This window comes from Montipora capricornis, chromosome 13 (genome assembly GCF_036669925.1).
Source record: "Montipora capricornis isolate CH-2021 chromosome 13, ASM3666992v2, whole genome shotgun sequence".
Lineage (NCBI taxonomy): Eukaryota > Metazoa > Cnidaria > Anthozoa > Scleractinia > Acroporidae > Montipora > Montipora capricornis.
The window spans coordinates 12,193,228-12,205,727 of NC_090895.1; the positions used below are offsets into that span (position 1 = coordinate 12,193,228).

A 12,500-nucleotide genomic window follows, 5' to 3' on the forward strand; every position below is an offset into this window, starting at 1 on the left:
ATGCGGAACAAACTAATTTGGCTCAGGGGATTTTTCGTAATGAGTCTTGAGCCATGGTCGATAATTCCTGAGATCTCATAAATAAATTTATCATGATGTAAGTTCAACTCCATACCTTTTGGTATTTACTACAAGAAACCGAACGTTTTCATCAATATCGAATATTGTAATGAGGAATATTTTAAGTCTTTAAAAAGATGTAGAAATGGAAAAAGTCATTTCGTTAGATTTTGCATTTTCAGATCTGTTATTTTGGTTTTTCATTTAATTTAAATTAGAGCTGAAGAAAGGTCATCAGGAATATCCCCAGATGAGCCGAGTGAATTAGATGAGCTGATACAGCAAATTTATAATTGCTCTAGAAGAGAGTGCTCCTACAGATACATGTAGTAAGGATAAAGCTGAAAAAGATGACAGAGCTAAAGCAGAAGATGTAAGAATGAAAGCTATGGAGAGGCTTTCCCAGACCAAAAAAAGGGAATTAGAAGAAGATGGTGAGGACAAACCAAAACGAAGAAGAAGAACAACTGGAGATGTCATGGAGTATCTAAAGGAAAGGGCACAAAAGAATGCCGAAATGAGGGAAAAGGAACTTCATCTGGAAAAAGAAAGGCAGCAACAACAAGCTGACATGCTGAAGGTTATGCACCAGCAACAAATGCAATCCCAGCAGCAACAGCAGCAGTTTCAGCAGTTCATGGGCATCATGAATAGAATGCTTGAAAAATAGACATTAGTTTGTTTGTGTGTATGTTGTTTTTCAACTATGTTCATGGCTGACAAACTGGTTAATCAGTGCTAATTAATTCTCATTAATGAGCTTTTAAAGTTAAATGTAAAACTCTGAGGATCATTTGCCACCCCTTTCTTTAAACTTACTATTTTGGGAGTTACCTTAGACAACAAAACTGTTCAATTGGATGCAAGGTTTAATATAAAGATATTGAAAGTGTTTCTGTTAAAAGGCTAGCTTTTTTTAGCTGAAGTAATCAGCCAGTGACGGTGGCTCGAGTCCAAAGTAATCAGCAGTTGTATTTGAGTAAAGGCAAGTCAAAGCATTTTGCAGAAGTGCACAAACAGTGTACATTTTTCCTACATGGCTAAGGCCTATTTTGAGATTTTTTTTGTAGTCAATAAACTTAAAATAGTTCACGATATCTCCAAACAACCATTCCACACTCGCACGCACTGAACTCATAGATGTATTAAACTCTTCCATTTGTCTGGTTAGAACTCCATGTCTGAAGGGGCATTGTAGATGGATACGCAGGGGGTTTGCAGGATCCCCATAGATGCACATCTCTTGTCCAGTAGGGGAAAAGGCAAATTGTGTCAGGTCAGCATAGAGGCCAGACATATCTAGCATTCTTGCATCATGCCTTCGTCCCTCTAAACAAAAGCAACCAAACAAAAATCAGTCAACAAATAAGCATGCAGAAAATTTTCAGAAAGAGAGCATTGATCTTAGCTCAATTAAGATGGCTACAATCAGTGACACAATGTTGGTACACCGACGGGATTAATCAAGCATCCCTCCCTCTCCCACCTTTCAATGTTGCTTAGAAACTAAAACGTACTGAAAAGTTAGTTTGGGTGCCTTGCGCTATGCAACATTGAACGGGGGAAAGGGGGTGGGTGTTCCAACGACTTATGACAGTGATTGTATTTTTGAATAAAGTATCGAATAACCTTAACCTAATCATGTCACGTTGCTGTACGTCTGAACATATCCAGTGTGTATTCTTTTGATGTTGTAATGAATTTGCGCAACCATTTTATGAAAATTGTTGTGTGGCCTTTGGAAGCAGTGAATACCACTGCTAAGGAACTGAATTTTTGTAAAGTTCATGTTTTCTTAAATAAACGTTAGTTCATTTTAACGCATAGCAACGCATCATGCTATTGTACGTAGCAACGCGTCGCGTCACATCACAGGTGGTCTGAGATTTGATTACAGTAATGAAAATTGGCTTTCAAACATAGAAAACACGGGTAGCGCTGTAGTTGAACAGTCATCACAAGTAGAATTAGGAGTAAGAGAAGTAAGACGTGTCTACCTTATAACGTATAGTCAAGCTGATACTACTAAAGTATCTTCTCGACAGCGTTTTGCTTAAATTGTCTTAGAGGCCTTTCAGTTACGACAAGTTTCCAACGAATCAACAGTTCAGCAATGGGCGTGTTGTCTCGAGCTCCATCAAACAGGGGGAATTCATTTCCATATGGCCATTAAACTTCGAAGACCAAGACGATGGTTGTCGGTTCGGCAGTTTATTCATACACGATACGGAATTAATGTCCATTTCTCGAATCGTCATGTGAACTATTACACTGCATGGAGTTATGTTATCAAGGAGGATAACGATGTTGTGATGTCTTCCAATCACCCTGATCTTTGGAACACACCTCCACCCGCGACAACAGCTGCTAGCGAGGCTATAGCTGCAGAAAGGGAACACAAACAAGAAATTGAAGGCCAAGAGTCCGGCGAAGAAAGCTCTGCAACAAGATCATCTTGTAAAAAGTGAAAACGACCACCGGGTCTTACCATGTTTGACGTTTCCGAAATTGCTGTCTCCAAAGGTATCAAAACATACTTGGAACTCCTTGCACTTGCCAAGAGACAGAAAATGGAACGGAAAACAGATCTGGCACAGTTCATTGTCAACCGAGGGAAAAAAGCAGTCGAGGAAGCAATCAGGACGGGGTGGGAGATTGAAAAATCTGAGGAGCCGTTAAGGCGTCAGCGAATGTCGCGTATGGAAATTCTCCAAGAAGCTTTCGAAGGAAATTGCGCAGAAAATTGTGACGGCCGTTGGTTGCATATTGCACTGAATATTCTTCAACGAAATGGCATCGCGCGAGATGATTTCTCTGCAGCTATGCGCGAACTATTGGAAAAAGGAAGAGGAAAATATCGTAATATTTTTCTCAAAGGTCCAGCCAATTGTGGAAAAACATTTCTATTAAATCCATTGACAGTTATTTATAGAACATTTTTAAACCCAGCGAGCACAACATTTGCTTGGGTAGGCGCAGAGTTAGCCGAAATAATATTTTTAAATGATTTTCGCTGGTCTGCTCAAGTGTTACCATGGCAAGATATGTTGCTATTGTTGGAGGGACAGCCAGTTCACTTTTCGGCGCCCAAGACACATTATGCGCAAGACATAGTCTTCGAGAAGGACACTCCAATTTTCTGTACTTCTAAAAGTGAAATCGTTGCAATTAAAGGGGGTGTGGTAGATGATATAGAAAATCAAATGATGTCCGTAAGATGGCGTGTCTTTACCATGTATGCTCAGATACCGGAGTCGGAGCAAGTCGTTTTGAGCCCTTGCGGGAAATGTTTCGCTAAACTAATACTAGAATGAACAATGATGACATTGATTTAGTGTACAATTAAAATTTGCCACGTTTTATTACTCTGCGTGCAGCCTTCTCCTAAATACTATACCAAAATCACTAGTAAATTACAAACGCAATATACTAAAAGCAATGAGTAAATACTTATTTTCCTTAATTAAAAAAAAAAAAAAAAAAGATTACACACCTAAGAAGTGTAGCACTTCAGTGTACATTATAATGATTTCCGCTGTATACTGTTACGCAATAAACAACGGGTTACCATTGTAACCCGATGAGTTTTTAAAAGGTTATCACAGTACTTGACCTTATCAATTTCGACGGGTTACAATGGTAACCCGTTTAAAACAGATTACAACCTTTTCTCACTCCCTCATGTGTTGATCTTGTTCTAGGCTGTACATCATTATATTAAGATACTTCAACATTACATTGCTAATTCACATTAGGAGACATCTTTATATATTAAGAAAATTTGTATCCTGTTTAATATTTGAAGTGCCCCTAACCCCAAAATATTTTTTTTGCTAAAATTAACCTTTGCACCTGTTCGAAACGCATTGCGGCCATTTTTTCATTTTTCTAACAAATCCTGCCATTTTATAGGCTTCGAAAGTTGCGAACATCCAAGCATCTTGTGTTCACGACCGAGTCAGAAGGGGAGTGGGCCTATTCCTGATGTGACGTCACAAACTGATTTACATTGCATTAACTCTTTGTAAAAATGCATGCAAATTAGATTGTGACGTCACATCAGGAATAGACCCACTCCCCTTCTGACTCGGTCGTGAACACAAGATGCTTGGATTTTCGCAACTTTTGAAGCCTATAAAATGGCAGGATTTGTTAGAAAAAGGAAAAAATGGCCGCAATGCGTCTCGAACAGGTGCAAAGATTCATTTTAGCAAAAAAAATATTTTGGGGTTAGGGGCACTTTAATGCGGCAACCTTTGTTATCAATAATCTGTTGAAGGCGCTGCGGCATTGAAGCGATAGTTTTGTTTATTATATTAACTGGAATGCTGTAAATAGTGCGTATTACCCTGGCTTTGAATTCTTCGAACGTTTCTTTAGTTATTTTTAGTTGTAAGGCATCATCCTTCAGTCTTACTCTCACTAAATGAAAAAAATTCTCGATAGGGTTAAGGTCTGGACTTCTGGGAGGAATTTCAATTAGAGACATATCACAGTTACAATTCTTCATCGCTCTTTTTGCAGCTCTACTGTTTTGTGAAGGATCCCCATCTTGCAGCCACAACCTACTTCCATTTTTGTTCACCTTGAGGAATAATGAGTTGAAATGCTTTTCAATAAAACCAGCGAAAAAATTACCCGTTAGGTGATCACATGACTCACAAAGAACTACCCCCTCACTATAGGTTATAGCTACAAAAAGCTTCACTAGCTTACTACCAGTTCCTTCCTTACTGCCCTTTGCTGTGCATCCGAACGTTAATCCTTCGCCTCGTTTTCCCCAAATTCTTGCTTTAGGTGCCGTTGCCACTTTTAATGGGTTCGTTTTGAAAGCGAATGAGACCCCATCCAAGTAAAATGCCACTTGCCTCGTCCAAACGTCGCCATCATAAATTGTTTTCATTACATTGCAAAATGTAACTCGCCTTGGCATATCATCTTTAGTCAATAGTCCTTTCTTTCGCGTCTGCAAATAGTGGAATCCTTGGCGTTGAAGTAAGCGGTTCACTGTTCTCTCGGAAACCTCTTCACTGCTCACCCCACTTTCCTGCATTAAATCTCTGAGAGAAAAACTGGGATTTTCATTTCTCAGTTTCCTGACGTTTCGAATCAGGAGACGTTGTTGCAGGGCAGTTAGTTTTTGCGGGCGTCCCGTTCTTTTTGGGCAAGATGAAATTCTCCGGATTCCCCCTTTTAAAATCCTACAAGCTGAAGTCGGTGAAATTCCGCATGCCCTTGCTATGGCTCTCAGGCTCATATCAGTGTTCCTTCGTAGTTGAAAGACTGTCGCTCTAATCTCAGCGGAGACATATCCTCTAAAAACCATCTTAAGGAATCGAAATCTTTGGTTAATAAGCTGAATACTATGGGAATAGCATATACCCCTATTACTTTTATTCTTTAATTAAGAGGCGAAAAACGTGGCATGTTGGCACAGCCATCTTTACGCGAACGTTCCAGTACTGACTGCCATGTATCGTTACATGAAATTTACACCTTATCACGTAGAGACAATCAGTGACACAATGTTGGTACACCGACGGCATTAATCGAGCATCCCTCCCTCTCCCACCTTTCAATGTTGCTTAGAAACTAAAACGTACTGAAAAGTTAGTTTGGGTGCCTTGCGCTATGCAACATTGAACGGGGGAAAGGGGGTGGGTGTTCCAACGACTTATGACAGTGATTGTAGATGAACATAGGATTTGCTGTTCTTGCAGTCAAGGCACTTATGACCTATAGATACGTTAAATATTGCAAAACAATCATGATGGTCAGAATAAGAGTATTTCAACGAGTGTTAAATAATCCTTATACAGTAAAAATCTTTTGATTTTGAGCTTCTGTTGTTTTGTTTTCGTTTCCCGAAAACAAAAACAGCTATGGTAGAATACTACTATGGATAATGCATATGTGACCCTTCACGCAAAAAGGGGGCTTATCCAAATTTCACGCTATGGCTATTTTCACGGTCGTGGCCGTGAAATTGAAAAAAATTATTGGAATGTGAGTGAAATTTCCCTTTCACGGCGTGAAATATTTCACGCCCGGCGTGAATATTTCACAGCGTGAAATATTTCACGCCGTGAAATATTTCACGCCGTGAAAAAGGCCACAGTCACCGTGAGAATATTTCACGCCATGCCGTGAAACAAAGTGAACTTCTTGAGTAAACATCAATCTGTTACCCTAAACATCATGCCATCACCGCCTGCAAAGGTTTTACTGCAAGCATTGTTGGAAGTCTTTTGGAATCGCCAACTTGAGATTGGGTCCATTTTTTTGTTAACGTTTCTGTTTTATATCGTGGTTTCGGGAAAACGAAAGAAACGAAAATAACAGAAGAGAAAAATCGTAGATATTAAAAATCTTTGAACATTGCCCGACACCCTTCCAAATCGATGCACACTAAGATAAGCGTTTCTTATTTCGTTTCTCTGCAAAAAAGCACACAATTTCAGTTTACCGGAAATTGGTTTTAAACGTCGAATATTTGTAAAAGAATCTCCATGGTAGTTGAATCTTTACCAGAAATTCAAAAGAATGAGCTCAGTAAAACCATAACAGAAATCAACATGTCATGTGCTGTCTGTAGTACAAATTACCGGTTTATGGGATCAGCAAAAAATTACATTACCTTCCTGAAATAAGAAACAGACACGTTTGGCACCACGGAGTCTGGCTTTGTTGGCGTAGCCAAAAATTATTCTCTTCGCGAACAGTTTTTATTCGCTTGCACAAAATATTTAAAACGTGATTGGAATATAAACTCGCAAGCTCTATTGGAAAAGATTAGGTTATGGTGAAATTGCGACATAATGAGTCGTGTAGTATTATTTACCTTTCGTGAATTTTGGCTCAGCATTTTAGCAATTAAATTACAGATAAACTTGCATGACAAATTTAACAAAACGCCTTTTGATTCGACTTGTCATTATGTTGCTGTTTTTTACATTTAAAATGTTGTACTGCAAATATATATACGCTTCTGGTAAGTTAGCCTCAAATAATTCGTTTGAAGAATTCAAAACTAAAAAAGAACGCATGCATCTTACATCGCGTGTAGTCAAACCCTGCAGGGAAAAGAGCAACCTGGTTTTGAATGAAAGACAATGGAAAAGTAACATTTTGCGCAACACGTCTAATCTGCGGTGAGGCCCTCTTTTCTTTACAGCAGGCGCGAAAAAGGTAGGTAAATAGTCGCACCCTCTGATAAGAAAAGAATGCCTGATCGTATGTTACAACACTTCTGAAACCCACTGTTTCACATTTTCAAATCTTGCAGACAGTGACTGAAAGTTGCCGTCTTCATGCGAGACACGTATATGAAAGACGAGGTTTATACGCGATCCGACGTTCCACTTTATTTTATTTTTTTCTGCTGAGTGCTACTGAGTACAGTGCGTCGGGAGAAATGATCGCAAATTTTAGCGATTGCGTGAGGAAAGCCAGGGAAAGCCAGTCGCTGAACTAACAAAGAAAGTGGGATACTGCACGATTAGTTGAGCCTTCGTTACATCGAAAAAAAAAAAATTTGCACGGCACAGCAAGAGAAATGCACTAAAAGCGGTAAGTCACCGATAATTACAAACATCAATACTCGGACAATTTCGGTAAACATTTCCATAATAATCCCCCTGAATAATATACATGTCGTCCCAAAAAGATTAGTATTTCACTTGCTCTGTTTCAGTCATGTCAAAAAACCAGTGAAAATGTATGAGAAAGTCACCAGCAAAATAACCGATTTTGCAATTCTTTGTCGCTTTCAGGGGGTAGAATTTACTTTTTCCTGAGCTTTATAACAATTAGGTGGTCATCAGAAATTTCTTTACAATGTGACATTTTCCAGGCGTGAATATTCAGGAATGAAAATTCTTCCTCTTCTTGGCGTTGATCAGCTATGAATAAGCTTTCACAGATTTCTCATACCCTGCGATCAGACATTCTTTTTGTCCTGAGTGCCAGTAGATTATCATGGTGTGACTGATTTCTGAAGAATCTGATCAATTTCACGGCGTGAAATTTTACCCTTGTTTCACGCCGTGAATATTAATTTTTCACTCCCGATTTCACGGCGTGAAATTTTCCCCTTAATTTCACGGCGTGATTAGTTTCACGCCAAGAGTGAAAATTGAATTTCACGGCGTGAAATATGAATTTCACGCACCGTGACCGTGAAAAAAATTCACGGTTTTCAGTGAAATCCATAAGCCCCCTTTTTGCGTGAAGGGTCACATATATTAAATAAATCTCACCCACTGGTCCAAACAGATGGCCGATCAACCCATTTGGTAATGCCACTGATTGGAATTTAAGAGCGTGAACTCGTTTGTGGCAGTTGTAAACAGCTCTCTGATTGACTCCTGGTTTTGATATGGGGCGAACTGTTCCATCAACAAAGCCGAAACAGCTGTCCAAGGCCGCACCTTTGTCATGAATTGCTTCAGAATAAGTTTGCAGTTGGTCTGGAGACATGATAAAATGATTCCACTCAGATATCCTACGGCCATGACCATTGTACATCCACTTGGTGACTTCATTGCTTATCATACTAAGCTCAGGTACTGATCTTCCAAAAATTGGAATCATATCAGACAGTCTGCATGGATAGGCAAAGCGCTTTAGCATAACACAAACTCCTTCTGTTGCATCACAAATGGTGCCATTCGGACATATGAAGGTATCAGGCATGTGTAAAGCATCGACCAACAAAGGGATGTCTGTCTTTTCAAATCTGAAGTCTGCCTTACACTCGGCTGAGTCTTTGTTTTGGAGGGAAAATCTTTCGTAATCCCAATGGCGAAATGGAAGGTTTTGTGGAGTGTATTGATCATAAAGCGCAGCAAATTCTTCGATGTCTATTACTTCTCCTTGAAAAGAAAATAGTAGTGCTTCCTGTACAGTCTTAAACGAGTCTTGAGTCACTCTGTTGATGAATTTCAAGTGTTCTCACTGTTTTGCAGACCGCGTTTCATGAAAAGTTGTGTTGTTGAACTTAACTACAAATTTCCCGCGCTTGGAACGCGGTGCTCTCCCCAGTCCACCCTAGGTCCTCACGTTTTTCCGGACCACTGCGTCCTCGTTTCTTAAAGTCCGTATTCTTGGCTTGCAGTCACGTGACTTCCGGTACAATTTGCCATTTTCATCCGCCATGTTGGGGTTCCAAAACCAATATGGCCGCCAGTGTGTTGACCACGTAGTCACCAACTCGTGAACCTAAATGCGATTTTCTCTAATTCTGCTGCCTCAAAATGCCTATGTGCCTGATCGTTGGCTGTTCTAGAAAGACTGGTCGAGGTAAGGGAGTCCGATTGTGTCGAGTTCCAGCTATTATTACAAATCAAGGCCCAGAAGTTGAGGAATTGAGTATCGAGCGAGGGCGATTGTGGATCTCTGCAATAAGCCGTGCTGATCTTACGGATAAAATCTTGAACAGTGATAAAGTTTGCGACCAACATTTCCATTCTGGAACTGCAGCTCCTTTGTGGGATCGTTACAATATTGACTGGGTTCCCACTCTCAATTTAGGCCATGACAAAACGGCGACGCAAAGTGAACAACATCAAGCGCAATCGCGAGAGGCTCGAGCGGAGAGGTCAAAGGAAAGGCGAAAATGTCACGCGGAACAACAGGAACAAGAACATTTACTGAAGCAGCAGAAATTAAATGAGCCTGGAATTCCCCTTGCTGATTTTGCTGCTGAGATCGAAAGTGCAAGTACCAGTTCAGAACAAGTCCAAGTGGAGAACTTAGACTTGCAACTTACAGACCAGCTTTCGTTTGGAAATAAGACAACCGTCATTATTGACTGTTTTGAAGTTTTTTGTGTAAAACTGACAAACGTCCTGGCTAGAGCACAAACGTTCAGCTCGTACAAACACCACAACACAGTCAAGGTCCTCATCGGCATAACCCCTCAAGGCTGCATCTCCTTTGCCTCAGAAGCCTGGGGGGGACGCACCTCAGACAAGTATCTCACGGAAAATTGTGGGCTGCTCAACAACTTGCTTCCTGGGGATCTAGTTATGGCAGACAGGGGATTCACTGTTCACGATGGTGTTGCCCTTAAACAAGCAAAACTCATAATTCCAGCATTCACTAAAGGAAAAGAACAACTGGACCCTGTTGACGTTGAAAGAACAAGGGGGATCGCACATGTTAGGATCCACGTTGAACGAGTTATGGGACTTTTACGCAGGAAATGCACTATTCTTGAGAATACCTTGTCAGTAGATTTTTTAACCTGTAATCCAACTGGAAATCCTGAGATCCAGGTACCTATGATCGACCGCATACTCAGAGTTTGCTCTGGACTTGTCAATCTATGTGGCCCCATTGTCCCATTTGATTAGATTAATCTGTGCAAAATACAATGGAATCCCAATTTTGTTAACCTCTAAGGCTAGTGTAAATTGGTTTGTGAAATCAGAGAGTTCAAATCAATGGTTAAAAATAGTTTAAGAGAGGAAATGACTCCGAGTCCAAGTTATCAGAAGCTTTAAAAAATAGAGGATTTACAAAACTGGGATTCCATTGTACTTATGTAAACCATGCTGTTTCGAAATTTGTTGGTTCAATTTTAAAATGTTGTAAATGTGTGTACCACCACCTGGGGGAAGTCCCTTATGGGGTTGTGTGGCCAATTTGAATATGGTTTTTAGGGATTTTTTGTCTCAAATATGGATTTCGCCTGAAATTAAATGGGATTCTAAGAGGTTCAATGAGGAGATTAAAGAATGAAAATTAGTTTTGAAACACCACCAGACAGTTAACCCACAAGCAACTCCGGCGTTTAGAGGATATTTTCGATGTCCATATTCTTTGATGTTCATTCTTGTCTAAGACAGGGTATTATGACTCAAGCTGGTTATGAAAAATTGGGAGATGAGTGACTAAGCCGTACCTCCCCAGCTAAAGATATGTTGAGTCCCCCCCCCCCCCTCCCCAAAGGTAACAATGTGCTTTTGTAAAGCTAATTTTATATGTTAAACCCAAGAAATTGAAAGAAATTTGTTCATTATAACAATGAGAGGTTTCTCCTGTCATGTAATTCCCAGTTGATTTATTTGAACATACAAATTGCCCGGGAGTCGCTGTAAAGCTATTTTACATGTTAAACCCAAGGAGTTGATATTTATTAATTATAACAATGAGAGGTTCATCCTGTCATGTCATTCCAGTTCATTTATTTGAAAATACAACTTGTAAAACCAAAAACAGCCAGTTTTAATTAATTATATTTCGAAAAGGGAAAAAAGACAAACGAGAGTTGACCAGTTAGACAGTTTGTTTACTTGTAAATATATCTTCATCATTGATCATTAATAACTGTACAAAAAGGAAAGGTACTTAGATGTTTACCACTAGATTTATACCCCTTAATGGCTGCAGTTTTTTAAGCCATTAGGTTGAAGTTCTTTATCATACGCCTACATTAGAAAATTATTACTTACACCTTTCACTCCCAGGAATGACTAGCAAATAAATTCTCCTAACGATTTTACTACTCTGTCAAGGAGACAGGTGGTGAGAATTTGGAAAATTATCAACTATGGGAAAGTGTCTTTATGTTACACCAAATTCTCAAGAACAGAGAACAAACATTTGTATGGTCATCAGTTAGGAGAATTGAATTTCAGATCTTGGGAGTGAAGGGTTAAGGGGATTACGATTTGTAAAGCAATGAAAGGGAAGTATTTTAATTTGTCAAACCTTACTGGATGCCAATTGGTTGAAAGAGTTTATTTTGTAAATAATTAGCAATAACACCTGAAGCTTTTTTGTGTGTCTCAAAAACTATTTAGTTTACAATGTGAGATAGCTGTCCAGGTAGCTAAAAAAATTTTAATGCTGCAATTATTGCAACGGTTCTTGTAAGTCACTAAAATTTAAAACGATGGAGACTGAGACATCAGACCAGCTTGAAGACAGGCCACTAAATGTGGTCGCATTTTTGTAATGTCAAAATTCAGGTTTTGTGGATTGGATCTAAATACAAGACTTGTCGCAAAAGCAATAGCAAAAACCCCACAGTCACTTCCATTTCTTTGCTGTTGGCAGGGTGCATACTCGAGTTTCTGGAAGCTATCTGCTAATACTAAGTCTTTGACCTGATCTTCAACTTCTTGTGAGATGATGTCATGATATAGACTGTTCCGGGAAGGCATCCTATTGAACTAACACAAACACAGTGATTGTATCCTGTATGCAATAACTGTACAAATTCACCAGAAACTACATTAAAATTTCGCACTGGACCTAATGTAGGACGCTGAAAACCTTCAATCAAAGGGTTAATTTTCTGCAAAAGTACCTGTGCACTGTGGATAATTGCACCATCAAGCCAACCATGGGGGGACATAATAAGCTGATAATCTTGTTCATCAAGATTTCTGAGTGGACGATATCGTTCAGATTCACTAGTTGTAACCATAGTA

The 12,500-nt window shown here is 39.5% G+C and overlaps 2 protein-coding genes and 2 pseudogenes across 2 annotated transcripts; 2 read left to right on the forward strand and 2 right to left on the reverse strand.

Annotated features, from left to right (window-relative positions):
* Window positions 1-730, forward strand: part of LOC138030521 (KIN17-like protein) — a 6,899-nt pseudogene extending 6,169 nt beyond the window's left edge.
* A 246-nt stretch (window positions 731-976) lies between these two features.
* Window positions 977-8,652, reverse strand: LOC138030046 (uncharacterized). The gene is made up of 2 exons (XM_068877907.1): window positions 8,319-8,652; window positions 977-1,389 (listed from the first exon to the last, which is right to left on the reverse strand). The coding sequence occupies exons 1-2, from the start codon at window positions 8,650-8,652 to the stop codon at window positions 977-979; spliced, it is 747 nt and encodes a 248-aa protein (XP_068734008.1).
* Window positions 8,653-9,314: 662 nt separating this feature from the next.
* LOC138030522 (uncharacterized) lies at window positions 9,315-10,415 on the forward strand. The gene has a single exon (XM_068878423.1). It carries the CDS (start codon window positions 9,315-9,317, stop codon window positions 10,413-10,415), a length of 1,101 nt encoding a protein of 366 aa, XP_068734524.1.
* Window positions 10,416-11,951: 1,536 nt separating this feature from the next.
* The window catches only part of LOC138030523 (uncharacterized), a 2,810-nt pseudogene continuing 2,261 nt past the window's right edge, over window positions 11,952-12,500 (reverse strand).

Bases quoted from the DNA above. Each gene is read 5' to 3' on its own strand.
- LOC138030046 (XM_068877907.1), bottom strand. From the start codon at position 8,652: ATGATTCCAATTTTTGGAAGATCAGTACCTGAGCTTAGTATGATAAGC. The intron at 1,390-8,318 runs GTGAGATTTATT...GCTTTTGTTTAG, and splicing joins CCATCTGTTTGGACCAGTGG to AGGGACGAAGGCATGATGCA.
- LOC138030522 (XM_068878423.1), top strand. From the start codon at position 9,315: ATGCCTATGTGCCTGATCGTTGGCTGTTCTAGAAAGACTGGTCGAGGT.